Raw genomic sequence first — 26807 nt, forward strand, 5'->3', positions numbered from 1 at the left:
GGCATTTTTGCCCAGAAATAAGCACATCTATGGCTACTGTAAAGTTGTTTTGCGCTTTTGGAAAACTGATTCAAACCTGCAACGAAAGCTAATTTGAAACCACATGCTTTAAAAAACAAAAATTCGTATTTTAGACTAGTTCACCAATCACCCGGACCCCAGAACACTCTGAGTTTTGTAACCTCAGAGCATTAACCTCATGTTGTATTTCCAGGAACTATGGGCTGCTTCTGGTGGCAGCACTTCCCTTTTAATCTCACTTCAAAGAGAAAGGGAAGAAAGCAGAGGTCTTTCAGGCTGAGAAAGCAACAGTCAGAAGCATAAGATCAGTACTTAAATCTACGGTAATCCAAATTCAAAGCAGGAGGTCAGGCCCTTAAATATGTCACTAGAGGCTCCAGAAAATGTGAGCCTGGGGTACCGTCAAAACGGGGAGAAGCTTGATATTAACCCTAGAAATTCAGTACAAGAGTTACTCTCTATTTGCCCTAAGAGAACGAAAAAAATGCATCTACCCTTATCATGAGAATGTTACTGGAAGCTTCCTTATCCATACAAGGGGATTTAGCACATAAAGAATTTCCATTCATTAACTAATTTCTCAAAACAATATTAAATAGTGCTTATGACGTTTTTAATGACACGGGAAGATGTTTATATGTCAAAAAGTTGAGGAAAACAGACACAGGGCTAGAAACAGCCTATGATCTTAATGATGTAAAAATGTATAGGAAAAAGACTGATGTTTTTACCAGAAGGTTACCTTTGGGGGGCAGGATTAGGGTAATTTTTATTTTATTCTTTTTTTATATTTCCATTTTTTTCCTATTTTCCAATTTTCTACAATGAGAATATATTCAGGAAAAGAAATTTTTTTTAAGAGAATGAGAGAATCAGAGAAAGAGAAGCTTTCCTTCTTTCTGGGCAACTATTCCAGAAATAAAGTAATTTGAACCACGTATAATTGACTCACTCGTGGTTGGCAATGAGGAAAGAAGACACATTACCTTTAGCAAAGTTGTATTTACAGGATTCAGGCGAGAATTGCATTCAACCTTAAAAAACAGAGAGAGAGAGAGAGAAAGACAATTTTATGAACTGCTAGAAAAATAAGAAATAGCTTGGCATGAGAATGATCTTCCAAGATCAATGGCTCATTTGGAGACGGCTGAATCAGCCAAATTACCAAAATACAAAGTGGGAGACATGTTTATATGAAGTACTTTATATCTTATATTTCTTAGTAGATCTAAAAATCTGGCAAAGTTCATTTTCTGAATCCGTTACAAGTAGAGTCTTTAAAGGACTACATGTTGAATCTAATTCCTCCTACTCGCTACATAACATGGGGACAAGTTACCTACTTTAAAAACTGAACTGGACCGTGGCCCTCACCTGCTGGGGTCTTGATTTCCCAGCACAACTGGCCCTTATGACTGGCCCTTTATACCCCTCCCCTGCCCATTTCTCACCCCTTTCCCGTGCCCTGGATGCAGTGGGTTTGCCACTCCTTACACCCTGATTCTCTTCTGCCTCAAGATCTTTGGCTATCCCATGTAAAGTTGAACTCTACAGTTTTTCTCTCACTGTAGCCATTACAATTAAGAATTACAACCTTGTACATTTACCCGTGTCGTATCTCATACCTTTGTATCCACAAAGAAAGGGACCTCAAAGAAAATGTTCTGGGGAGATAATCTCCAGGTTCAACAGTGTTTTATGGTTAACCTGATTAACAGGATCTCTTCTTTACACATGCTTGCCCAAGCACACATATAAAACACTGTGCTAAGAGCGTGGAAAAGCTAGTGGGGTGGAAATGTAACAATGTAATATGAGGCAGAATAAGAAATGTAATAATGTAATATGAGGCAGAATGAGATCACTTGAAAATTTCACTTCTGAGCTGAGTGAGAATAGAAGAATGAGTAGAATTTCTATAGCTAGAGTAAGAAGGGGCGGGCATTTGAAGGCTTCCAGAGTCAGGGGGAAAGCATAAGCAAAGACCCAGGGGTTGCGAAGTGAGTGTGCAGAGCATGTGTGGGGTTACAGAGACAAGCATGGCGTGAGGGTGCACTGTGGGGAGAGGTTGGAAAGACTTGAACTGACTGTGGAATGCAAAAAGCCACAGAGGGTTTCTGGGGTGACAGGATGTGAGTTGTTTTAGGAAAATAACCAGCAGTGGCCTGTATGACAGACTGCAGAGGCAGCGAGCCAGTTAGAGAGTTATTAAAATTACCCAGGCAAGAACCAGTAACACAGCTGAAAGTTTACTCTGGGGATTGCTGATGGGTAGGTATTCAAAACTCTTCTAAAATCACAGGATGATCTAAAAGCCAGAATCACCAAATCAAGGTTTTTGCTCTACACAAATGACAACGCAGGCAGTGACAAACAAATGTACCCGTTTACTTACTATAGAAGGTGCTCTAAAGGGCAGAATGTAAAAACCGGATCCCTAACTGCCAGGCACCGTGCTGAGAACACAGTAGACATACAATAAATATTTTCTGGAAGAATGAACTCCCAAGTCTGTATTTAATATAATAAAGCATGCTTTCCTTGGTTGATCACTTTGTAATTTCTGTAACTTTAAAAGAAGTCTCCGTTTCTGGTAGGCCAAGAACAACAGTTTGTTTTTTACATGTCTACTCTCTCCCCAGCTCCAAGTGCAGAGACTCCGTCTTATTCATTTTTGTATTCTCCACAGCATCGCGAGAATAGGAGATGCTCAAAATATGATGCTGAATGAATATGTGAGCAAGAATAGCTAGCAACAGTGACCAGAATTTGTGGAGTTTCTTCCTGCTCTTCCATGCACGGATATAGCCCTTGAATCCCTACCAACTTATGGGATAAAAGGTTCTGGGGCAGGGGAGCTGGTTTTGAATGTGTCTAGAAGAGCATCTAGTTTGTGGTACAGATGGGGCTCCTGAAGTTCTTCTCTATAAACACTGAAGGTGTGGAAATCAGAAAGAGAAAAAGATCTTATCTGTATTGGCCAACTTACACAATCTTGAAAAATAATTGGTAATGTTGCTTTAAGTCCATGTAATTTCCAAAAGGCAACTCAGCATGATTAGAGAATTCTGATTAAGGGTATTTTCTATAAACGATACTATTTTCATAAACACATTGTTTATGAAAAAATGTTTTTGATATTTTGTAGCACGCATCTCTACCTTTTTAGCCAAAAAAGATGGACCTTTACAAAACTCCTTCTTGATGAGATCTTCACTATAACTTTATTACCTTTGGGTAATTTTTTTTGGGGGGTATTTTTTTTTTTTTGAGTTGAGAGTTATTCGCCTCTGTGCTCAAGCCACACTATGTATTTTACACTAGACACAGAATGTTTTACAGGGTAATTCAGGGAAGTGTGAATATATTCTATTGTCATACCTGTCTCACCCTACCAACACTCCCCCTGCCCACCAAGCTTCTCATCTATGTCTGCATCTCTGATTAATTATTAGATTCCCTTTCTAAAAGCTTTACTTCCTAATGTTTTGCTCTAAATAGGGTAGAAGTGAAGTAGGCCAAAGAAAACCAGATAATTTCATGCAGATACTTAAGTTATATATGCTGTGGGAAAGACAAGCAAGTGATAACAGACTTATGAAAAACTGTCAGCTTCATCTGTAAATACAGAAGTGCAAATTAAAACAGTGGGGTACCATTTTTAATCAAATTAACTACTAATGAAATTTGAAAGTCCAATGCTAAACAGTATGCTGTAGAACAGGCACTCTCAAACATAGGCAGTGGCAACACACTCTTATGTCTTTTCTGGAAAGGAAACTGGCAGAATGTATTAAAAACCTTAAAAAGGTTTATGATTTTTGACACGTTATTTCCATCTCATCCCAGGGAAATGATCAAAGATACAAGCAAAGATTCTATAAGGATGTTCAACAGCAACGTTATTAATGGTGCACAATCAGGAATAATCAACAGGAGAATGGGGTTACCTAAACAAGGGTGTATTTATAAGACTGAGTATTATACAGATATACTGACTTTATAGTATGGAAAAACGCTCTCAACAGTGCTAAGTCATGAGGTCCCGAAACACTGTATAGCTAATATCATCCCATCTATTGTAAAGAAAAACATAATGGCTTGTCTTTGAGTAATGGGATCATGACTTCTCCTCCTGTCCTCCTATTTACCAATTTTCTACAATGAGCACATCTTTTTGTTGCCAGTGTGCTACGTGCTTCAGGCAAGTGTACAGGCTCCCAGCAGCCTTCTATATCTGTGGTGGCTGCAGAAGGCCAAGGCTGTCAGAAGTCTGACGATAAGCCCGTGGCCTTTACCTGTCCTGCTTGCCACAGAGCGAGCTCCACCACCCAAAGCACTCAAGGGCAGTCCTGAACCCTTCTGATGAAACACAGTGATCAACGAGGAATTCTTCCTCCACACTGGGTAACAAAGTGCAAACCCTGGTCTGTGTAATGAGAAATCACGAAAGCTAGTACCTACCAACTGTTTCGAGTGCGTCAGCAGAGTGTGTTACACACAATTTATTGCATTTCATCTTATTCATCTTCACAACATCAGGACATACTTACCACAGCCTCAACTGCAGGTGAATTGTCACCTACCACCAATAAAGTAGAACACCTGGGGAAAGGGAAAGTAAGAGGACACTCAGCAGGCAGCACATATACTCCACTGAAAGTGACTCTGCCTGTGACAGGCAAAGATGTCGAGCAGCGTAGCGGGGGAGACTGAGGGACTTACTTTAATGTCTTTGATTTGTTATCATTTTGTCCCGGAATGGGTCTTTCGATCTCCAGGTCTCTGCGTCTAGAGAAACGCAAAGGAATCAATGCACTTTTCAGGTAAAATCATGGCAACTCAGGTTACTTCCTGGTTGTGAAAAACAAAATGTATCAAGAAATCTGAAAACTGTCTTTCTTTCACACAGATGAGGGAAGGGGCCCTTGTGCGCTTTGTTCAGTGGCATCCTGAGTGGTACAGAGCAGGAAAAAGGGACTCTGCAGGATGCTAAAAGGAGGCAACTTCAAAACTCAATAGCAATGCTGTTGAAATCCTCAAGTCTTAAGTGTTCAATTTTCCAACTAGTTTATAGGAATGATTTCTTAAGGGGAACTTTTTTCTTTTTATTTTTTTGGCCACACCACGTGGCATGCAGGATCTTCCCCGACCAGGGATCCAACCCGTGCCCCCTGCATTGGGAGCACAGAATTTTAAGTGCTGGACCGCCATGGAGGTCCAAGGGGAACTTTCTTGGGGGAACATTCTCCTGGTAACTAACAGTTCAGTGCGGTACTTAATAACCTTTCTGATTTCAACGAAAAATAAGGAGGCTTTGTTACACAGAGGAAGGAGCTAGAGAGACTGGGTTCAAAACCTGGCTTTGCTCCTGACCGGCTGTGTGACTGTGGGTAAGTTACAGCTGACCCATTTCCTTAATCTTTTTCCATGTACCCAGAAAGTTAGAAGGAGCTAACATTTTCACCTTGGAGAAGCTGGTCCCAAGATAAGAATTAAGCTTCTCTCCGTGTGTCACTTCTGCGTGATGACAGGACACCAGCAGAGAGACTGAATTGGGGCCCAAGACTTCTATTCTTTGCCTCCTCTACACGCATCTTTCTGTGCCACCTCAATCTGTGTGTTTTGTGTGTGTACATAACTTTAGGTACTTCTGGTCTCAAAACATCTTAAAAGTACAACTGGTAGTTGAACATGCCTGAAACAGCCTTCAATTCATGCATTGCTCTTGAAAGCTGTCTTCATTTCTGTCTGAAAGCCCTTCCCCTTCTACTGTGGTGAAAAGTACGAAAGCAATCCCATCACACAACACTGGAAGAAGTAGTTTATTTCCTCTTCTCCTTCTCTCTTAAATATCTGTTATCTTCTTAGACCTAGTCTGCATTTAAGTGAAGGAACAGAAACAACTGTACCCATTATAGGAACCCAGGAAGAGCTGCAGGTTTTCTTGGTTGATATCTTGGGCAATATGCAGTCTGTAGGTTTGAATCAGGTCCAGGTTGGCCTGCAACTCTTCCTAGAACAATGAAAAGAAGACACAGGTGAACTTCTGAGCTACAGTACAAGTCTATCTTGTTTGGTTCGCATTCTCAATGCCCAAAGCCAAAGCTCCCTGCCCATGATGGGAGATGGGGCAGAGCCTGGGGTGCCTACTTATGTACTGGTAGGCTGAATGGCTTCTTTTTTTTTTTTTTTTTTTTGCGGTCCGCGGGCCTTTCACTGCTGTGGTCTCTCCCGTTGCGGAGCACAGGCTCCGGACGTGCAGGCTCAGCGGCCATGGCTCACGGGCCCAGCCGCTCCGTGGCATGTGGGATCTTCCCGGACAGGGGCACGAACCCGTGTCCCCTGCATCGGCAGGCGGACTCTCAACCACTGCGCCACCAGGGAAGCCCTGGCTTCTTTTTATTTGTATCAGACTGGTTCAGTGCCATATTCTGTGTTGAATGAGGGCACCAAAGAATCTATGATGGAAAAGGTCAGTAATCAACTCCAAATCAAGCACAAAAACTTGGGAGTATGCTCTGAACACCCTTCTCTGCAGCACAGAGGAAACTGCACTAAACTTGGATTCAAGTACTAGATGTGAAACTTAGGTTACCTAACCATTCGGAAGCCTAGTTTCCTTATTTGTGTCTTATTCATGTTCTGCCATTCTCATAAAAATAGAGTGTCTGTAAAATAAAGATAATAACCAGCTACCTGCCAGGGCTGTTTTAAAAATTAAATAAGAGAAGTTATATGGACTGTAAAGTATAAAATAAGTGGAAAGTAACATTTCTCTTATTAGCCATAAATCTGCATAATTAACTTATCTGTAACTTCATCAATATAATGGGTATAATATCTATTTATATACTATCATTTAATAATATACATTGTTGGGCTTCCCTGGTGGCGCAGTGGTTGAGAGTCCGCCTGCCGATGCAGGGGACACGGGATCGTGCCCTGGTCCGGGAAGATCCCACATGCCATGGAGCTGCTGGGCCCATGAGCCATGGCCGCTGAGCCTGCGCATCCGGAGCCTGTGCTCCGCAACGGGAGAGGCCACAACAGTGAGAGGCCCACGTACCGCAAAAAAAAAAAAAAAAACAAACAAAAAAACCCCAAAACATTGTAGAATTATATGTTGCATTCCATTTATAATACTTTATTAAGTCAATTTATCATTTATTTACTCTTATTACCAATACTATTTTTTTTGTTGAGGTAGGATTGATTTATAATATAATATTAGTTTCAGTTGTACCACACAGTGATTCAAAATTTTTATAGATTATATTCCGTTTAAAGTTATTATAAAATATTGGCTATATTCCCTGTATAAAATTCAAGAGAAACAAAATGGTCTATCAGTAAAAAGAGACTCTCCCTCTCCACTACCCATTGTCCACTGGTCCCTATTTTGCTGGTCTTCTTGGAGGCCACCAGAACGAGTTGCTAGGTTTTTGTGTATATAAGCATATATGTACATATATGTACACACACACACACACACACACACACACACCAGTAAATAGTTTTAAGCAGAACAGAAAATGTTTACACTGGAGAAAAGAAATGTATCAGGGATAGTGAGAGTAAATCTAAAGCAGTGTGTAAAGGTCACCACCAGCAAGCCTTGTAGAGAAACAGAGATAAGGAGAATGAGTATTTGCATTCTCACTACTGTATGGGTAAAGTGAGCCAAGAATACAGTAGGAAACTTACCAACTGGATCAGAGGCTACCTGAAACTAAAGGGCACTGGAGCCATTCCAAGAAAACGTGATAAATGCTGAAGATACTAAGAAAAGTGAACAACAAATGAACCACATGGCAATTAGAGATGAAATGACCTATCCAGCTCCCCCTTGAAAGTCTGAAGGGGAACTTGAGCAGCAAAGTTTGAGATAAAAAAAAGAGAAGGACTGATATTGGTATAAAAGGGGTAAAACTGGTTTAAGTGCTAATGGAACTTCTCAGGAAAAGCTGTTACGGATAAATTGCACCTCCCACTCACATTTTTTTAAAACACAAAGTGTAGTCTGCTCCACGTACCGTTCTACACTGTGCTTTTCCACTTAAAAGTACGGCAGAGGCCGTCATTCCTTATCGGGATATATGGAGCCATCTCATTTACTTATACTACCTGTTTTCCCACATGCTTGCTAGTACAAATGATCACTTTTTGATTTTTGCTAATTTGATAGATAAGAAAGGGGATATCACTGTGGGGTTTTCTTCTTATTAGAGAAGATGAGATTATTAACGTTTAGAAAACTTATTTGCTTTCATTTCAAAGCAATAAGAGCAATACAAGCATTTGCTTAAATTTTATTTTTTATTTAACATCTTTATTAGAGTATAATTGCTTTCCAATATTGTGCTAGTTTCTGCTGTACAACAAAGTGAATCAGCCATACATATACATATATCCCCATATCCCCTCCCTCTTGCGTCTCCCTCCCTCCCACCCTCCCTATCCCACCCCTCTAGGTGGTCACAAAGCACCGAGCTGATCTCCCTGTGCTATGCGGCTGCTTCCCACTAGCTATCTATTTACATTTGGTAGTGTACATATGTCAATGCTACTCTCTCACTTCGTCCCAGCTTACCCTTCCCCCTCCCCGTGTCCTCAAGTCCATTCTCTACCTCTGTGTCTTTATTCCTGTCCTGCCCCAGGTTCATTAGAACTTTTTTTTTTTTAGATTCCATATATATGTGTTTGCTTGCTTAAATTTTAAATGAACTCTTCAGCCTTGTGACAACCCACTGTCTGTGACCTCACACATTTTTAATTAAACACACATTATATATATGTTGTGAGGATGTTCTTACTTTACAAAAATCATTAAAATTCTCTTCTTAGCTTTCCCCTATTCCAATGCAAACACCTCAGGGCCTCATTCTTCCAGGTCAGGCACTGTTTTGGCTAATTAACCTCACGCAGGTATCCTACACTAAGTCTCCCACCAGGTTATTTAAAATCCCCAAATGCATCTTATAATTCCTTCCTCTTTGGCTTTTGAGCAAACTATTCCCCCTTCCTGGAATGATTCCCCTTCCCCCCCAAATCTAAAATGTTGAACTTTATCCATCCTTCAAGGCCCAGCTGGGATGCCTCCACCTTGGAGCCTTCCTTGATCCTCTCCTGCCTTTGAATTCCTCTAGGTCCCTAACAGGGCCTCTCCTAAGATACCCTGACATGGTAGAAAGAGGAAAGCTTCAGAGTTAGACACAGGTGGCTTCAAATCTCCCTTGATATGTTATTAGCTGCTGGCCTTGTATAAAACAATTCATTCTTCACCTGTAAAGTGGGAATAATACAATTCCCATTATGAGATTATTAGATTTAATTGTTTAACGTACATAACACGTCTGTCTGAAATCTGTAGACGTTCAATGAAAGGTGTCAATAGTTCTTATTACTCATCCCTTTTTACATGTGTCATAGCAGTATTTCTGTACATCTCATCTCTCCACAGAGTGAGCTCCTGGAGAAGAAGGGCCATACCTTATGTACATCTGTCTCTCCCAGAGCACTTAGCATGGAATTTTGTAAATTCTCTGAACTGGTTTTTAAGGTCTACAGTCAAAACCAAGCATCCTTTGTCTTCAGGAAAGTACCTACTCTATCTAGCACTATGCAGTGGAAAGATCATGGTCTTTGAAACTTCCAATTAAAGATACTGGATTAAAATACAGCTTTACTCCTTCCAGAAAAATCATAAAAATAACAGTAAATTTTTTTCTTTATAAGCCATAAACTCATAAGGACAAAGACAACAAAGAAAAGTGACAACAGCAGTAACATTTTGAAAGTGGGCAAGCAGAAGGAAGACTGTAATCACCCATTGAACAGACTCAATAAGGCTGCTAGGCTGGCAGTGGGGAAAGTGAAAGAAGTTAAGTGATCATGTACCAAGGAGCCTGAAAAGGCCCAAGATTTGTCCGCACCAGTTCTCCCTGCAAGCAGAGGGTAAACGTGGTACGAAGGATGATTGGTTGAAAGTCCTGTTTAATAAAGACGTAACATCCGGGACTTCCCTGATGGTGCAGTGATTAAGACTCTACGCTCCCAATGCAGGGGGCCCAGGTTCAATCCCTGGTCAGGGAACTAGATCCCACATGCATGCCACAACTAAGAGTTCACATGCCACAGCTAAGGAGCTGGCGAGCTGCAAGTAAGGAGCCTGCCTGCTGCAACTAAGACCCAGCACAACCAAATAAATAAATAAATATTTAAAAAAAAGGACATGACATCAGGAAGACATAACAATGAAAACAGATGAAGCAAAATGAAACAGAACTGAAGAGAGAAATAGAATATTCAACAACAACAGTTTGCAACTTTAATACCCCACTTTCAATTAAGGATAGAATAACGAGGCAGAAGATCACAAGGAAATAGAAGAAATGAACAACCCTATAAACCACCAGACCTAACAGACATCTACACAACACTCCACTTAACAGCAGTAGAATGAATACATTTTCTTCTCAGTGTACATGGAACATTCTCTGGGATAGACCATGTTAGGACATAAAACAAGTCTCAGTAAATCTGAAAAGGAATGAAATGCTAAGAATATCCCCTGACCACAGTGGAATGAATTAAAAATCAATAACAGAAGGAAATGTGGGAAACTAAGCAACGTACTCCTAAATAATAATGGATCAAAGCAGAAATCACAAGGAAATTAGAAAATACTTTGAAATGAATGAAAATACCTTATAGGATGCAGCTATGTTAATATTTAGAAGGAAATTTACAGCTGTAAATTCCTGTATTAAAAAAGAAGAAAGATCTCAAATTCATAGCTAGCCTTCCACCTTAAGAAACTAGAAAAAGGAGAGGAAACTTAAAGCAAGCAGAAGGAAGGAAATAATAAAGATGAGAGTGGAAATAAATGAAAGAGAGAATAGAAAAAGAATGGGGAAAATCAATGAAATCGAAAATTAGTCAGCTAGACTAACCAAGGAAAACAGAGGTAAAACCCAAAATTACTAAAAACAGGAATGAGAGAGGAGACATCACTATCAGCTTTACAGAAACAGAAATAATTATAAGGGAATATTATGAATAATTGTATGCCAACAAATTAGATAACCTACATGAAATGGACCAACTCCTAAAAAGACGCAAACCACCTAAAGTGTCTCAAGAAGAAGCAAAGATTAAATTAGTAATATAAAAACTTTCCATAAAGAAAAACTTTGGCCCAGATGGCTTCACTGTGAATTCTGCCAAACATTTAAAGAATTAACAGCAATCTTTCCAAAATTCTTACAAAAAATAAAAGGGAGAATACTTCTCAACTCATTCTATGAGGTCAAGTATTACCTTAATACCAAAACCACACAAAGACAACATAAGAAACTTATAGACTAATATCTCTTATGAATATGGACACAAAAATCCTTAACAAAATACTAGGAAACCAAATGCAACAACATATAAAAAGGATTACACACCATGAGCAAGTGGAATTTATCCAGAGAATGCAAGGCTGGTTCAACATACAAAAATCAATAAATGTAATACACCATATTAAAAGAATAAAGAACGTAAGTCACACATACATTTCAATAGATACAGAAAAAGCATCTGACAGAATCCAACACGATTTCATGATAAAAGTGCTCAACAAACTAGGAATAGAAGAGAGCTTCGTCTACCTGATGAAGGACATCTATGAACAATCCACAGCTAACATCATACTTAATGGTGAAACACTGAATGGCTTCCCCTAAGATCAGAAACACGATGAGGATGTCCACTTATCGCTTCTATTCAACACTGTACCAGAGGTTCTATCCAGGGCCTAGAAAGCTCTGCTTAGGCAAGAAAAAGAAATAAAACATATCCAGCCTGGACAGGAAGAAGTAAAACTATGTGTATTGCAGATGACATGATCTTGTATGTAGAAAATCCTAAGGATCCACAAAAAAACAATTAGAGCCAATAAATTAGTTCGGCAAGGTTGAAGGATACAAGATGAATACACAAAACTTAATTGTATTTCTATACATTAGCAATAAGCAATTCAAAAATGAAATTAAGAAAGCTTTCCATTTATAATAGCACCCCCAAAAGAAAATACTTAGGAAAAAATGTAACAAAAGTGGGAAGACTTCACTACAAAACGTTGCCGAAAGAAATTTTAAAAGACCCAAATAACTGGATAGGCACTCCACGTGCATGGATTGAAACAGTATTGTTAAGATAGCAAAGCTCCCTAAACTGATCTACAGATTCAACACAATCCTTATCAAAATCCCAGTTAGCTCTTTTGCAGAAATGGACGAGCTGACCCTAAAATTCATATGGAAACGGAAGGAATCCTAAACAGCCAAAACCATCTTGCTAAAGAACAAAGTTGGAGGAACTCACACTTCCCTATTTCAAACCTTACTACAAAGATACAGTAATCAAGACACTGTGATACTGGCATAAGGCTAGACAAATATCAATAGGATAAAAATGAGCCTTCCAAAAGAAACCCTTACATTTATGGTCAACTGGTTTTCAACAAGGGAGCCCAGACAATTCACTGGACAAAGAAAAGTCTTTTTTAAAATGGTACTGGGACAACTGGATTTTCACATATAAAAGAATGAACTGGTACTCCAACCTCACACCATGTACAAACAATTAGCTCAAAATAGACCACAGACCTAAATGTTAAGAGCTAAAACTATAAAAATCTTACGAGAAAGGATTAAGCAATGGTTTCTTAGATATGACACTGAAAGTGCAAGCAACAAAAGGAAAAATAGATTGCATTTCATCAAAATTAAAACTTTTGTGCTTCATGTAGAAAATAAACTTATGGTTACTGGGGGGGTAAATGGGGGGAGGAATAAAGTGGAAGGCTGGGATTGACACATACGCAATACTACATATAAAATAGATAACTAATAAGGACCTACTATATAGCTCAGGGAACTCTACTCGATACTCTGTAATGGCCTATATGGGAAAAGAATCTAAAAAAGAGTGGATATATGTATAACAGACTCACTTTGCTGTACACCTGAAACTACCACAACATTGTAAATCAACACTATACCCCAATAAAATGTAAACAAAACAAAAAAAGATCCTTTCATTAGGTTAAACAAACAAAAATAAGTAAATAAAAACTTTTGTGCTTCAAAGGACACCATCAAGAAAGTTAAAGACAACCCACAAAATGCAAGAAAATATTTGCATTTCATATATCTAAAGATCTGTATCAAGAACATATAAAGAAATCTTCAACTTGATAATAAAATGATAAATAACCCAACTAAAAAATGGGTAAAAGATTTTAATAGACACTTCTCCAAAGAAGATAAACAAATGCAAATCAAAACCATAATGAGACACTAATTCACACCCAGTAGGATGGCTATAATCAAAAAGACAGACAACATCAAATGTTGGCAAGGACGTGGAGAAGCTGGAACTCTCATGCTTTGCTGGTATGACTGTAAATGGTGCAGCCATTTTGGAAAACAGTCTGGCAGTTTCTCAAAATGTTAAACACAGCTACCATGTGACCCAGCAATTCCACTCTTAGGTATATACTCAAGAAAACTGAAAACATATGTCCATGTAAAAACTGGTATATGAATGTTCACAGCAACATTTTTCATAATAGCCCAAAGGTGGAAAACACCTAAATGTCCATCAACTAATAAACCAAATGTGGTATACCCATACACTGAAATATCATTCAGCCATAAAAAGGAATGAAGTATTGCTACATGATGTAACACGGATGAACTTCAAAAACATGCTAAGTGAAAGAAGTCAGACACAAATGCCACATATTATATGATTCCATTTAAGAAATGTCCGGAATAGGCAAATCCACAGAGACAGAAAGTAGGCTAGTGGTTGCCAGGTACAGGGGGAAGGAGAACAGGGAGTGACTGTTAAGAGGTATGGTGTTTCTTTTTGGGGTGATGGAAATGTTCTGAAATGAGATAGTGCAATGTTACACAACTCCATAAATATACTAAAAACCATTAAACCTTAAAAGTGTGAATTTTATGATATATGAACACTTAAGACCCAGCAATTCCACTCCTAAACTTACACCCAAGATGGACTTTCGTATGAATAAAGCAGGAGGCATATACAAAACTGTTCACAGTCATCCAGCAGTAATGTGGATAAATCTTGGCAATTTTTTTTTTTTTTTTTTTGCAGTATGCGGGCCTCTCACTGCTGTGGCCTTTCCCGTTGCGGAGCACAGGCTCAGCGGCCATGGCTCATGGGCTTAGCCGCTCCATGACACGTGGGATCTTCCCGGACCGGGGCACGAATCTGTGTCCCCTGTATCAGCATGCGGACTCTCAACCACTGCGCCACCAGGGAAGCCCAATCTTGGCAATTTTAAGTGAAAAAAGTTCCCCAAATTACATCCGCATAATATCCTTTTATAATTAGAAATATGTACATAATGTAAAAGAACACATATAAATTCAGTAAGACTATTATAAAGAAAAACAAAGGACTGATAAAAGATGGTAGTTTCCTCAGGGTGAGAAAAGAAGGGGGACAGGTTAATTCAGAGTATCATTTGGTTAGATGCAGGTTACTGTCGAACCCTAGCTTTTGCTTTGGGTGGTAATATCTTGGGTGCTTATTACATTATTAAAAATAACTAGCTAATTAACTAAATAAAAGTGGGTTATGTGCATGGACCAATGAATGATGAGGGTGTATTACAAACCAAAGACTATGATCATTCTAATTATCTGCACCTGTGGCCCAAGGGGAACAAAGCATAAAGCAGCTGGAGCTCCAGATCCCCCCCCTGCATTCTGGGGGACTTCCCTCTTCCCACCTCAGAAGAAGACTGAAGGTCTATTCTCTGGGAACGATAAAACACAAGGTCTTTGATCTGGAAGACCACAGGCCCACCATACTGAAAAGTGAAAGTTTAAAGCCTGAATGTTGAGGCTCTCTTGTCTTTTTCTGAACTTGGCTCCAAGAATACTAACATTAGTGTCTGGTGTGTAACCTCAAAGCTTATCTGGGGAATGTGACCAGTCCCAGAGAAAAGACCTAAAGCTGCTGACATCAGGGGCTCCCCAAGGAAATGGCCCAGTCTAATCACCCAAGGGATAAGCCTCACCTGGTGCACACAGGCCTTTCAGTGATCCACCTTTATAAAATTCGGACAGACAGGGAGCACTAGCCATTGGGCAAAGAACCTGTGCCAGTTATCCCCAGCCTCAGAACCACTGTTCTTTGTAGTACTGGAGCTAGAATGCATAAGCATTTTCCATTTGCCAGTCCCTTTTTAAAATTTAGCACAGGAGCCACTGGCTCAAGGTGTCAGGAATTCTCGTAGAAAAGCTGTAGCTGCGCCCTAGGCCCAGGTTCTCCCCCATCCAGCTGCAGCTTCTGGAGCTTCTGCAGCTGTTCAGACCTTATTTCAGACAAATGTCTCCCTCATCTGGTGAGTGGCTCTATGGACCAGTTACGGCCCTCACCCTCTGGCAATTTTTTCACTCCTGGCCGGTTGTACTTTCTGTGGAAACCTCACCTTCCTTGAAGAGGCATGACTCTCAGGCTTGGTGGGGGGGGGCCCAACTAGTCCTTAGTTCCCTGAGTGTCCACATGCACTCTGCCTAGGAGTAGCTGCTGGTTTCCACCTGCTACTTTTGGACACCAGAGAGTCCTCTTTCACCTCTTTGAGAAGTAAGCAACCTTCTACTAGTTAACAATATTTTATGTTAAATTTTCTCAACTCGAAGTGTGTGGTTTCTGTCTCCTGACTGGACCCTGGAAACAGCCCACAGGATGGAGAAAGTGTGACCTGAAGACTGCTGAGATGAGTGTCACCAGGCCTTCTGTGTGGCAAGCCCTGATTCTTGGGCTAAATTTTTTTTTTTTTAATTTATTTTTAGCTGTGTTGGGTCTTCGTTGCTGTGCGCGGGCTTTCTCTAGTTGCGGCAAGCAGGGGCTACTCTTCATTGCAGTGTGGGGGCTTCTCATTGCGGTGGCTTCTCTTGTTGCAGAGCACCGGCTCTAGGTGCGTGGGCTCAGTAGTTGTGGCTCGTGGGCTCTAGAGCGCAGGCTCAGTAGTTGTAGAACACAGGCTTAGCTGCTCCGAGGCATGTGGGATCTTCCCAGACCAGGGCTCAAACCCATGTCTCCTGCATTGGCAGGCGGATTCTTAACCACTGCGCCACCAGGGAAGTCTTAAATTTTTTTAAAAAAGGAAAGGAAGTGCCTTTCTGCCACTATCACCTTGCAGTGTCCCCCCAGTGGTCCTTACTTAAAAATTCTAACACTGTCACTTGCTAAAGGGGAAATGTACAGAAAAAGAAATCTGTCATGGCTCAGCTCTGAATAACATGCTAGTGTAAATGCTGGAAATTGATCTAATCCAAATTACATTATATTGGGAGGATAGAGCGGTGGAAAACACAAACGTGTGTCATGGGGTCGGTGTGTATGTGTGTATGAGAGAAATCACCTTTCATAATGGAATGCCAACAGATAATGCCCACAAATGAAAAATCAACAAGTGGAAATATATGCATATTTAGAGACATGGAAGCATATATCCAAAAAGACACACATAAAACTGTTCATAGGAGACTTCCCTGGTGGTGCAGTGGGTAAGACTGTGCTCCCAATGCAGGGGGCCTGGGTTTGATCCCTGGTCAGGGAACTAGATCCCACATGCACGTCGCAACTAAGAGTTTGCATGCCACAACGAAGGAGCCCGCCTGCCACAACTAAGACCCAGTGCAACCAAATAAATAAATATTAAAAGAAAAAAGAATGTTCATAGAAGCTTTATTTATAATAGTAAAACAGGGCTTCCCTGGTGGCCCAGTGGATAAGAATCTGCCTGCCAATGCAGGCGACACAGGTTCGATCCCTGGTCCAGCAAGATCCCACATGCCGCGGAGCAACTAAGCCCACGTGCCACAACTACTGAGTCTGCGCTCTAGAGCCCGCAAGCCACAACTACTGAGCCCTCGTGCCACAACTACTGAAGCCCGCGTGCCTAGAGCCCATGCTCTAAGAAAAGAAGCCACCACAGTGAGAAAGCCGCGCATCGCAATGAATAGTAGCCCCTGCTCGCCCCAACTACAGAAAGCCCACGTGCAGCAATGAAGACCCAACACAGCCAAAAGTAAATAAATAAAATTTTAAAAATAATAAATAAATATAATAGTAAAACAAAAACAGAAGATTGGAAACAACCCAAATGTTCATAGGAACATTCATGGTATATAACAATGGACTGCTACACAGAATAAAAGAATGAACTACTGATACATAGAATGACATGGTTGAATCTCAAAGACTATACCGAGCAAAAGAAGCCAGACCCAGAAGAGGGTACACTGTAATTACGTTTATATAAAGTTTAAGAACAGGCAAGATAATGTATAGAGGTGACAGAAGAGTGAATACCTTGTCTGGGGAGGGGGATTATAGCGATTAGGAAAGGGCATGAGGGAAACTTAGGGGATGAGGGAAATGCTCTGTATCTTGATTTGGTGGTGGTTACAAAGGAGTGTATGTATGTAATATAAAGGCCACTGAGATGCACTTATGATTTGTGTCCTTTACTATATGCAAGTAAATAATTAAAGAGGCAAAACCCAAAAGAATCAGCTAAAAGAATTAATCTAAGAAGAAGGAAATAGGGTGAGTGGCAGATTCTTTGTAATAAGCCCTGCAGAACTTCTCTACTCTAAAATATGTGTGAATTTGTACCTTTGATAAAATAAAATCTCAATGAAAGAAAAAAACTATGGGCTTTGGAGTTAGCTTGACCTAGATTCAAACCACTTGCTATCTGGACAATGGTGGCAAGTTACGCTGCCTCTCTGGCCCTTAGTTTCTCCATTTTAAAATAAGTCTAGGGCTTCCCTGGTGGCGCAGTGGTTGGGAGTCCGCCTGCCGATGCAGGGGACACGGGTTCGTGCCCCGGTCCGGGAAGATCCCAGATGCCGCGGAGCGGCTGGGCCCGTGAGCGATGGCTGCTGAGCCTGCACGTCCGGAGCCTGTGCTCCGCAACGGGAGAGGCCACAGCAGTGAGAGGCCCGCGTACCACAAAAAAAATAAATAAATAAAATAAAATAAAATAAAATAAGTCTAATAGAACCACGTGAAAAATAACTGAGTTTGTACCTAAAAGTACTTGTCAAAGTGCTTTACAGAGAATGAGTACTCAGTAAATGCTAATTTTCTCCCCACCAACCATTTTCCTTCAGTACAGAGACTACAGTTGAGCCCGCATTACTCCTATTTATATTGTTTTCATCTCCCCAACTCCAGACACCTCACAGCTCTCCAAACTCATTGCTCATTTATTCCTTCTTCATAGGTCATCTGTGATGTTGTGATTTATAATAAGAAATATGTGTCTGGTCTTCATCCACTCCTGGCACAGGGCTCCTATAATGCTTGGAATTTCCAAACTGATGAGATTGAAAAAGGTATCTTTTTTTGTTGACGATGTGATTTTAGGAAAGCCCCTAGGTAACTTCTAGGTGGAACCAGCCCCTGTGAGCAGAGGGTGGGAACTTTCAATCCCACCCAGTCCCCACCTCTGGGGAGGGGAGAGGAGCTGGCCATTGAATTGATTGCCACATAATCATGCCTCTGTAATGAAGCCTCCATAGTATGGGAGCGTCAGAGCTTCCGGGTTGGTGAAGGCGTGGAGGTTCTGGGAGACTAGTGCACCCTAGAGGGCATGGGAGCTCCGCGCCCCTTTCCATATGACTTGCCCTATGCATCTCTTTCATCTGGCTGTTCCTGAGTCATATGTCCTTTTATAATAAACCCGTAATCTAGTAAGTACAATGTTTCTCTGAGTTCTGCTGAGCCACTCCAGCAAATTAACTGAACCCAAGGAGGGGGCCGTTGGAACCTCTGATCTATATAGCTGGTTGGTCAGAAGCACAGGTGACAACCTGGAGTGGCAACTGGTGGCTGAAGTGGGGGAAGGGGGAGCAGTGGGGGTGGCCTGGTGGTTAGGGCCGAGCCCTCATCTTTTGGATCTGACCTATCTCCAGGTAGACAGTGGCATCATTGAGCTGAACTGCAGGACACCCAGCTGGTGTCTGAGAATTGTTTGGTGGTGTAGGAGAAAACACACATTGTAATTGGTGTAAGACTTCTGTTATCCAACTCACTTTCTCTCTGAAAAGAGGACTGGGATCCCCTCTTTCACGTAACAATTATCCATATAATTGCCATTTCCTCCGTGGACTTGTTTCCTCACCAGTAAGACATGGGGTTTGAACAAGATAATCTCTAAGGTTCTTTCAGCACTAACATTCTTGGTTTCTTTTTCTCTGAAACTTCTATTTCTGTAAAGCCCTTCCCTCATTTGGCTCCAGAGATGCCTGGTGAGGCACATGATGTTGTCAAACATGAACAGATGGCATCTGCTCGCAGGGAACAGGTGGGCGGTGGGGGCTGCCTTCTCTCCTCTCTCCAAATGCCAAGAGCCACGTGGCACTGAGTTCATGCCTCTCCCCTAAGACTGGCCTTTGCTGGGCCACGTGCATCTCACACGGCACTGAAAGTGGTAACCCACTGGGATCAGGTGAGTTCTGGGGCACCCTTCTTTCCTGAGGTGAGTAAGACTTTGCACACAAGCCAGTAAACACACCCCTCTCCTGGCTGGCACAGGCACTTACCTGCCCAAAGTGATGAGCCAAAATTATGTCCACAACATTGGTTGTCAAGCCCGAGAGCTACAAAGATAAAAACTTGGTGTCAAGGGAGTTAGCATGGGTAAAAATGTATCAAGCTGTCCACTTAACTAGTGCACTTTCTTGTATATATGTTATCCTTCAACAAATAAACAACACAACTCAGTGTCACACATTTTCATGAGATGGTGGTCCCAGGAAACCCGAGAACAAGAAACCAGTCAGAAAAAAACGAAAAGTTTTCCATCCAGGGTAATAATATAGCCTGCTTTGAAATAGGTGGCTAGAAGAAATGCTGCCATTGCTTCTTCGAAAATGTGGGACCGAGAACTCACAGCTATTAGCTGCTTCATTCCTGCCTGTATTTCTGCAGTTACACTGGGTTTACAGTTAATAAGGAACGACTTACAACTACTCCCGAGCCATCCAAAAGAAAAAACAATTTTTTCTCTTTCTTTTAGTTTTGCTATCTTCATTTCAAGTAGTGGGAGGAAATTGCTATGTTTACAGAATGTTCTTGCATTTTGAACATTTTTCTCCTAATTTTTCCCATTTCAAAACTATGCACACCACAGTCTAATAAATGCATCAATCTGTGTAAATCTGCAGACTGTTAGTCTATTTTCAGAAAAATTTCCATCTCAAATTATGTTGCTGATTCCCTTAAGCCTTCCTTCTTTGTTGCTTTTATGCTCAATTCCTACTGCTGACTTGGATCAGAGGTGAAGTACTGAGTTGGGGGTGGAGATGGACAAGAGGAAATCAGGGGGACAGATGTGGATACGGGTGGAGCAGGGTCATGGAGTCCCAGAAAGATTAAGGAAGAAAGAAGCCCAGAAATGTTCACGTGGGTTATCAGTGATCCACAGGTTATACATTAAAGATAATAAGAATTAATAACCTATTTCATTCATGTTTACTACTCATAAGGTCATTCTAAAGCTTTATAAGAATTTTTACTAGGTTGTATCACGTTATGAAGAGTGTTCAGGTAAGTTTTAATGTACCCACATCCTAGATAGGAATTAAAACAAATTTTAAATAAGTCAGGTTGTAAGAAAGAATTTCCATAGCATCTGGCAATAGTGTTGTTAATATATTTCATCCAAAGCTAGGAAATACATCATGTCTCCAGAAGTTAAATGTGGGGAGGAATGGATAAACTTTTTAGAATCTGGTCTGCTGGCAGGTGGAATAGTTTAATATTTTAAAGTAACTATGAAGGCAATACGTGTTTATCATAGAAAATTAGGAAAACATAGAATACATAAAATAAAAATAAGAATCATCTGTAATGCTACCAGCCAAAGATGTAACTACCAGTAGCAAATTATTTTCCTTATAAATGCATATACGTATTTAACAAAATTTTATTATCTGTTTTTTTAAACATGAGAATTTTCACATTTCCTTAAATAACCAAAAAAAACCCCATAAGTTTTTGGTTGCATAGTATTCCATTCGTGACCGAGACTCACAGACAATGATGAATCAAAGGAGCAAGATACACAAGAATATATATTCTATTATTCCAAGGATACGAAGTTTAAGAATGTATAAGACCAATCTATGGCGGTAGAAGTCAGAATAACAGTTACTTCTGGGAAAGGGAGGAAGTATTAAGCACAGAGCTGGAAATGTTCTGTATATTGACTAAGTGGAGATGACATGTGTAAACATTCATCAAGCTGTACACTTAAAACTTCTTGCCCTTGACTGTATGAAAGAAAAAATAAAAACCAGATAAGCCATTTTGAGAGGGGACCAAGAGATGAGCCAATGGACACTGGTCTTACTTTGGAAGCTGCCCAGTCAATCCAGCCTTTGGCACAAGGGTCAACGTTAATGAGCACGAGACCTTCCACGAGCTCTGGGTGATTGAGCTGAAACAAGACAAAGACAACAGTAAAGAGCCCCACTCTCAGCTTCTTCTAAAAACACTGCAGCATGGTTAGTCACCTCTTACAAGGCCTCAATGCCTCAGATTTGAAAGTAAGAAAGGTCAGAGAGGTGCTAGGGAGGATATTTAGAAAAGGAGCTCTATAAATCTAGCTTAGCATCTGGAAAACCAGCTTCCTAAACTACCATCACATGATCTCGCCTGGCAAAGATCTACAGGGGAGACGGTTTTTATTTCCACAGCAGAGGACGGCACCTGGTATCTCTAGTTGTTTGGCTCATGGTGGGTCTCCCCTGCCGGGGCAGTGCCCTTGGGACTACAGGGCATAAGGGGCTACTGAGGCTTAGACTGGCTATTTCATAGTCATACACCTTGTCCCCAATAGCACCTTCTTAAGTTTTTTTCTAAAACCACATGAATAGGTGATACCACCCTCCAGAAGACTGCCCTTCACCCAGGAGGCATTTGGGAAAGAGTTCCTTAAACAAAAATCAATAAGAACATTTCTATGTAAACTAAAAACTTTCCAGCTTACTTTTCCCCCTCCGATTATGCTCACTATAGAAAATTTGATAAACAGAAATTATAAAAAGCAGAAAATAAAATCTCATATTATCTAACCACACAACATCAACCTGTTAGTATTTTCATGTTTTCTTTCAGTTCTTTCCTATGCCTATGACAAACTTTATGTGCATCTGTATTCTAACCTTTTTGTTAAGGTTATGGTGTATGTGAATTGCATATCATTACAAGCTCTTCTTACAAAATTTTAATGGTTGTAAGAAATTCCACCGTTAAGTATTCTCTGAGAATTATCTTTATTGATGATATCTTGCCCTCATCTGTTATTCTTCAGGTGTTATAAGTACAAAGCAAGGCCTTATACAAACCTGTATCTGTTGACAGAATTTATAGAAAAATTGACATGAGATCCCACAACAGTTCCTTGTCGTTTAACACAGCAGTAACAGCTGTGACCTAGGCAGTGCCTCAAGGGTGTTGAGACTAATCCTCCGTGTACTTACTGCAAATCTGCTGAGGATGTAAGCTCCAGCTCCAACTCCAACCCCAATGATGCCTTTCAGACTGTGAATGGGACACACCAACATTGATAGGGTTAACTCATTTGGAGGTAGGATGGCATAATGAAAAGAATGCACTTGGGTTCAAATCTGGCTCTGACGCTTACTGGATGCAGAATTTGGTCAGGTTTCTTTAACCTCCTGAGCCTGGGTTCCCTACCTATAAAACAAGAATATGACCACCTACTTCTAAGTTGATTTTACGGATTAAATGAAATATGACTAAAACCTGGGAGTCATCCTTGACAGCTCACTCTCCTAATACCTGCACATCCAACCCATCAGCAAATCTACCTTCAAAGTATTTCCATCTGCCTGCTCCTACTCCATTCCATCCCCTGGGCAGTATCCAGTACCAAGCTATCATTGTCACTTACTTGCCTGATTGTTGTAACAGTTTAACTGGTCCCTTGCTTTTTCTCTTTTACCCCTCTCTAAACCATTCTCTCCACAGCTGGAGTAATTTCTTTTTAAAAATGTAAATTGCTTTACAGATGTGCAATTTACATATCTAGAGTGATCATTTTAAAAGACTAAATTGGATAGCACTTAAAACCCTTCGGTGTTTTTTGTCTTTTGAATAAAATCCCAAATTCTCACCTCATCTGTGAGACCTGTGCAATCTGGTCCTTGTCTATTTCTCAGATTTCACCCTGTGCCTTTCTCCCACTTGCTCACTTGGCTCAGGCCTTTTGGACATATTCCTTCTGTTTGGAATCCTCTTGTCCTGGCTCTCTGTTTAGGTAACTCCTTTTTATCCTCCAGGCCTCAATCTAAAGGACTCCTCCTTAGAGAGGCAATCCTCAATTAGCCTTATCTGTGTACACCCTGCCCTTATCCTCCAGCACAACATCCCCACTGACTTCTTCTATAGCACGTAAGTTGTGACTATTTGTTTGCTTCCTTGTTGTCAATTATTTCCCACACCAGAATGTAAGCTCCACACTCCACGAGGGTAGTGACGATACTGTTTTGCTCATCGTCGTATCCCCCAGATCAGACACATAGTAGAAAGAGCGAAAAAACAAAAAACAAAAACCATGCGAAAGAACTGCAGAATGAACTTACTTTAAGTGGGTGAGAACAGGAGGCAGCATTTCGGCCAGCTCATCCATTGTCGGATACTGGTACCTGAAATCCAGAAGGATACCTCCTTACTTACATTAGAATGTACTCATAGTTCCCAATCACTAGAACAGCTAGAAAAGTACAGGGTTCTTAGATAAAAGCATTCCCTTTACCAAAGGCTCAAAGGAGATGATGTGGTACCCGGAAATGATTGTGGCATGTTGTGTGACTCTCTACAACGGCCACACTAAGAGGAAAGTAAAAAACAAACAAAAAAACTCCTACATGTTTCTATGACCTGAAGAGTGATCTCTGGAACAAGAGGAAGCCATTTGAAAAGAACAGGTAATACGGTTCTCTCCAGGGTATTTCCAAACCCCTAATAACCACTTCATTTGGGGTTCAGGCTCAGTAAACTTCTAGCAGTAAGAGTCGACCTACTGCTCTTGCTCTGCTGCTTAGGTTTAGGCAGCTAAGTGCAAAAGTAAACAAAGCTTTACTGGGCCTAGGCACGTAGTCGCAAATCCTGGGCTGCTCATCATAGAGGCTGATTTGCTTTACTTAGGCCTAGAATAACCCGGTTACTTTATTATTTGCTTTTGAATTTGGTTCATGATCTAAGCCACTGGATCCTAAGACGGTCAGGCAAGCCCGAAACTGACTCAGACCAAGAATCCAAGAGAAGTAGGAAGTGTCCATAGAAATTACAGCATCAAAGATGGAAGGGATCTTTAGACAACCCCCTACATATGGGGCAGGATCTGCTCTACGTTTGACAGGGAAGTCAGCCTGCCTCTGCTTGAAACACTTCAAGCACTGGAGTGCTCTTGAGCCATTTGTACGTAAAATAGAAAAAAGGAACTGGATCTAAATCTTGTTGGATATAAACTGGTCACCGGCCAATTTGTGTTTAAGAGACAGAATAGCTTGGACATAGTCAATAACATAGACTCTGGAGCCAGAATGCCTGGGTTAAAATCCCAGCTCTATTACTTATTTGTTATGTAAGCTTGGCCAAGGTACTTAATATCTCTGGTCTCCCCTGTACAATGGGAATAACAGTAAACCTATCCCATAGGGTTGGAAGGATTAAATGAGTTAATAAATGTAAAGTATGCAATGCAGCGTCAAGAATACTGTTTGAGTACTAGGGAAGTGTTAGCTATGATTCTAACACTGCAACGGTCCATTTCACAGCAGCCACTGGCAAAGGCAGCTCTGAAGACGAGTAAAGGGAGAGGGGAAGAATTAGCATTCCACAGCTTGTGCTTTCATTCCTCCTCCAAGGTCTCCTCAATAATCATGCTGTCCAGGGAAGAGTCAGGGACACTGTGGCTCCACCATGCAAAGCAGGCTTAGGATGCGGCTGAGAGCTCCATGCCCACGTCCAGTTAAATGCACCTCTAGCTGACAGGGCAGCTCCTCCAAACAAACGGTTATACTGATATTCAAATTCCTGTCACCAGACTGAAGGTAAGGGTGGGGAGGTGCTCCCAGGAAGCTCAGAGGGATCTGAGTTTGGGCCTAGGTAGTTGGGAGTTTCAGGGAGGGACACACACACCAAAAAAATAGATGAGGGAGACAGTTAAAAGACAGTGAGAAGTGGGTGTTCCAGACACTCATGCCTTGTGATTGGCTCCCATTCATGGAGGGCCATTCCTGGATATGGGAAAACATGCAGTTTTCGTGAATAGAGTGTACGTAACAGTCCTCTCAGAACAAGGAGAGAAAATATGCAGATGGTCGGTTGACAAGTATAACCTGTAGGCTGTGCTAAAACCAGCTTGGAGGGAAGCACACGGCTACTGTTCCCTCTGGAGCTTAACCATTTGCTCTCTGAGTGCATGTCTTCCAGAAGGTCTTGCTTGTGGTCTTACCCAGCTGGGAAAGAGGGTGCACCTTCCTGCTGGCCTGGGGCATCAACATGACAGACAGCAAAGTGCTGGGTGATCTCCTGCATATCCTCAAAGTTAAAGAATGCATTGAAACAGGATTTATCTGCAAGAGCAAAACACTCATAAGTCACAAGCTCTCCATTTCTCCCCAATTTTCCTCTACTCAATCAATTCCACATCATCGTTCCTCTTTCACCCCCTTTTAATCACTGTTTCACTAAAGTGAAGTGTCGGAACAATCTGTCTGATTCAAGCTGTCCTAAAGGCTGACTACCAGACATCTTAACAACTTGAAAAGGATAACTAATCCTCAATTCTACAGAATGTCTACAAAGAGGAAACCAATGCTGGTGTTTCACAAGACAATCTTACACCCATAATACTGTCATTTTTCATGCATCTTATTCCCCTACCTAACAGAGAGATACTGACCGTATCCCAAGAACCCGGCTAAAGTGAGTATCTTAGGCTGCTTACATTCACCATGTGGAAGACTGTGTCTCTTGGCAAAATCGCTGGGGTGCAGGGAGGGGTTTTTGCTTCAATTTCTACCCTGTTGGTGGAACTGCTCAAATTCCTTCTCATGCTAAAGAGGCAACAAAAGCTCCAACACTAGACTGTAACTTCAAATGCAGGCCGCCTCTGAAAGCCAGAGGAGCGTGCAAGAAAACACATGTACGTAGACTCTGTATGCCTGGGGCTAGGGCCAGAATCTTATATTACCATCTAGAGAAGTCCATTTAAAGTCACTCATATGCTAACACATATATATGGAATCTAAAAAAAAAAAAAAATTGTTACGAAGAACCTAGGGGCAGGACGGGAATAAAGACGCAGACCTACTAGAGAATGGACTTGAGGACATGGGGAGGGGGAAGGGTAAGCTGGGACGAAGTGAGAGAGTGGCATGGACATATATACACTACCAAATGTAAAATCGATGGCTAGTGGGAGGCAGCCTCATAGCACAGGGAGATCAGCTCGGTGCTTTGTGACCACCTAGAGGGGTGGGATAGGGAGGGTGGGAGGGAGGGAGATGCAAGAGGGAAGAGATATGGGGATATATGTATACGTCTAGCTGATTCACTTTGTTATAAAGCAGAAACTAACACACCATTGTAAAGCAATTATACTTCAATAAAGATGTTAAAAAATTAATTAATTAATTAAA

General features: G+C 41.1%; 1 protein-coding gene across 5 annotated transcripts in view; it reads right to left on the reverse strand.

The window, feature by feature from the left end:
• Positions 1-26807, reverse strand: part of NDRG3 (NDRG family member 3) — an 85592-nt gene that overhangs the window by 6015 nt on the left and 52770 nt on the right. For all 5 annotated transcript variants that reach the window (XM_060284357.1, XM_030830670.2, XM_060284354.1 and 2 more), the window contains 9 exons: positions 25619-25739; positions 23742-23804; positions 22617-22677; positions 21485-21571; positions 19674-19730; positions 5934-6037; positions 4747-4812; positions 4575-4626; positions 1008-1055 (listed from right to left, as the gene is read on the reverse strand). In XM_060284357.1, coding sequence (XP_060140340.1) covers positions 1008-1055; positions 4575-4626; positions 4747-4812; positions 5934-6037; positions 19674-19730; positions 21485-21571; positions 22617-22677; positions 23742-23804; positions 25619-25739 — 659 coding nt within the window. The remainder of the gene's footprint in view (positions 1-1007; positions 1056-4574; positions 4627-4746; positions 4813-5933; positions 6038-19673; positions 19731-21484; positions 21572-22616; positions 22678-23741; positions 23805-25618; positions 25740-26807) is intronic.

The sequence above is a fragment of the Globicephala melas genome, chromosome 15, assembly GCF_963455315.2.
Source record: "Globicephala melas chromosome 15, mGloMel1.2, whole genome shotgun sequence".
Taxonomy (NCBI): domain Eukaryota; kingdom Metazoa; phylum Chordata; class Mammalia; order Artiodactyla; family Delphinidae; genus Globicephala; species Globicephala melas.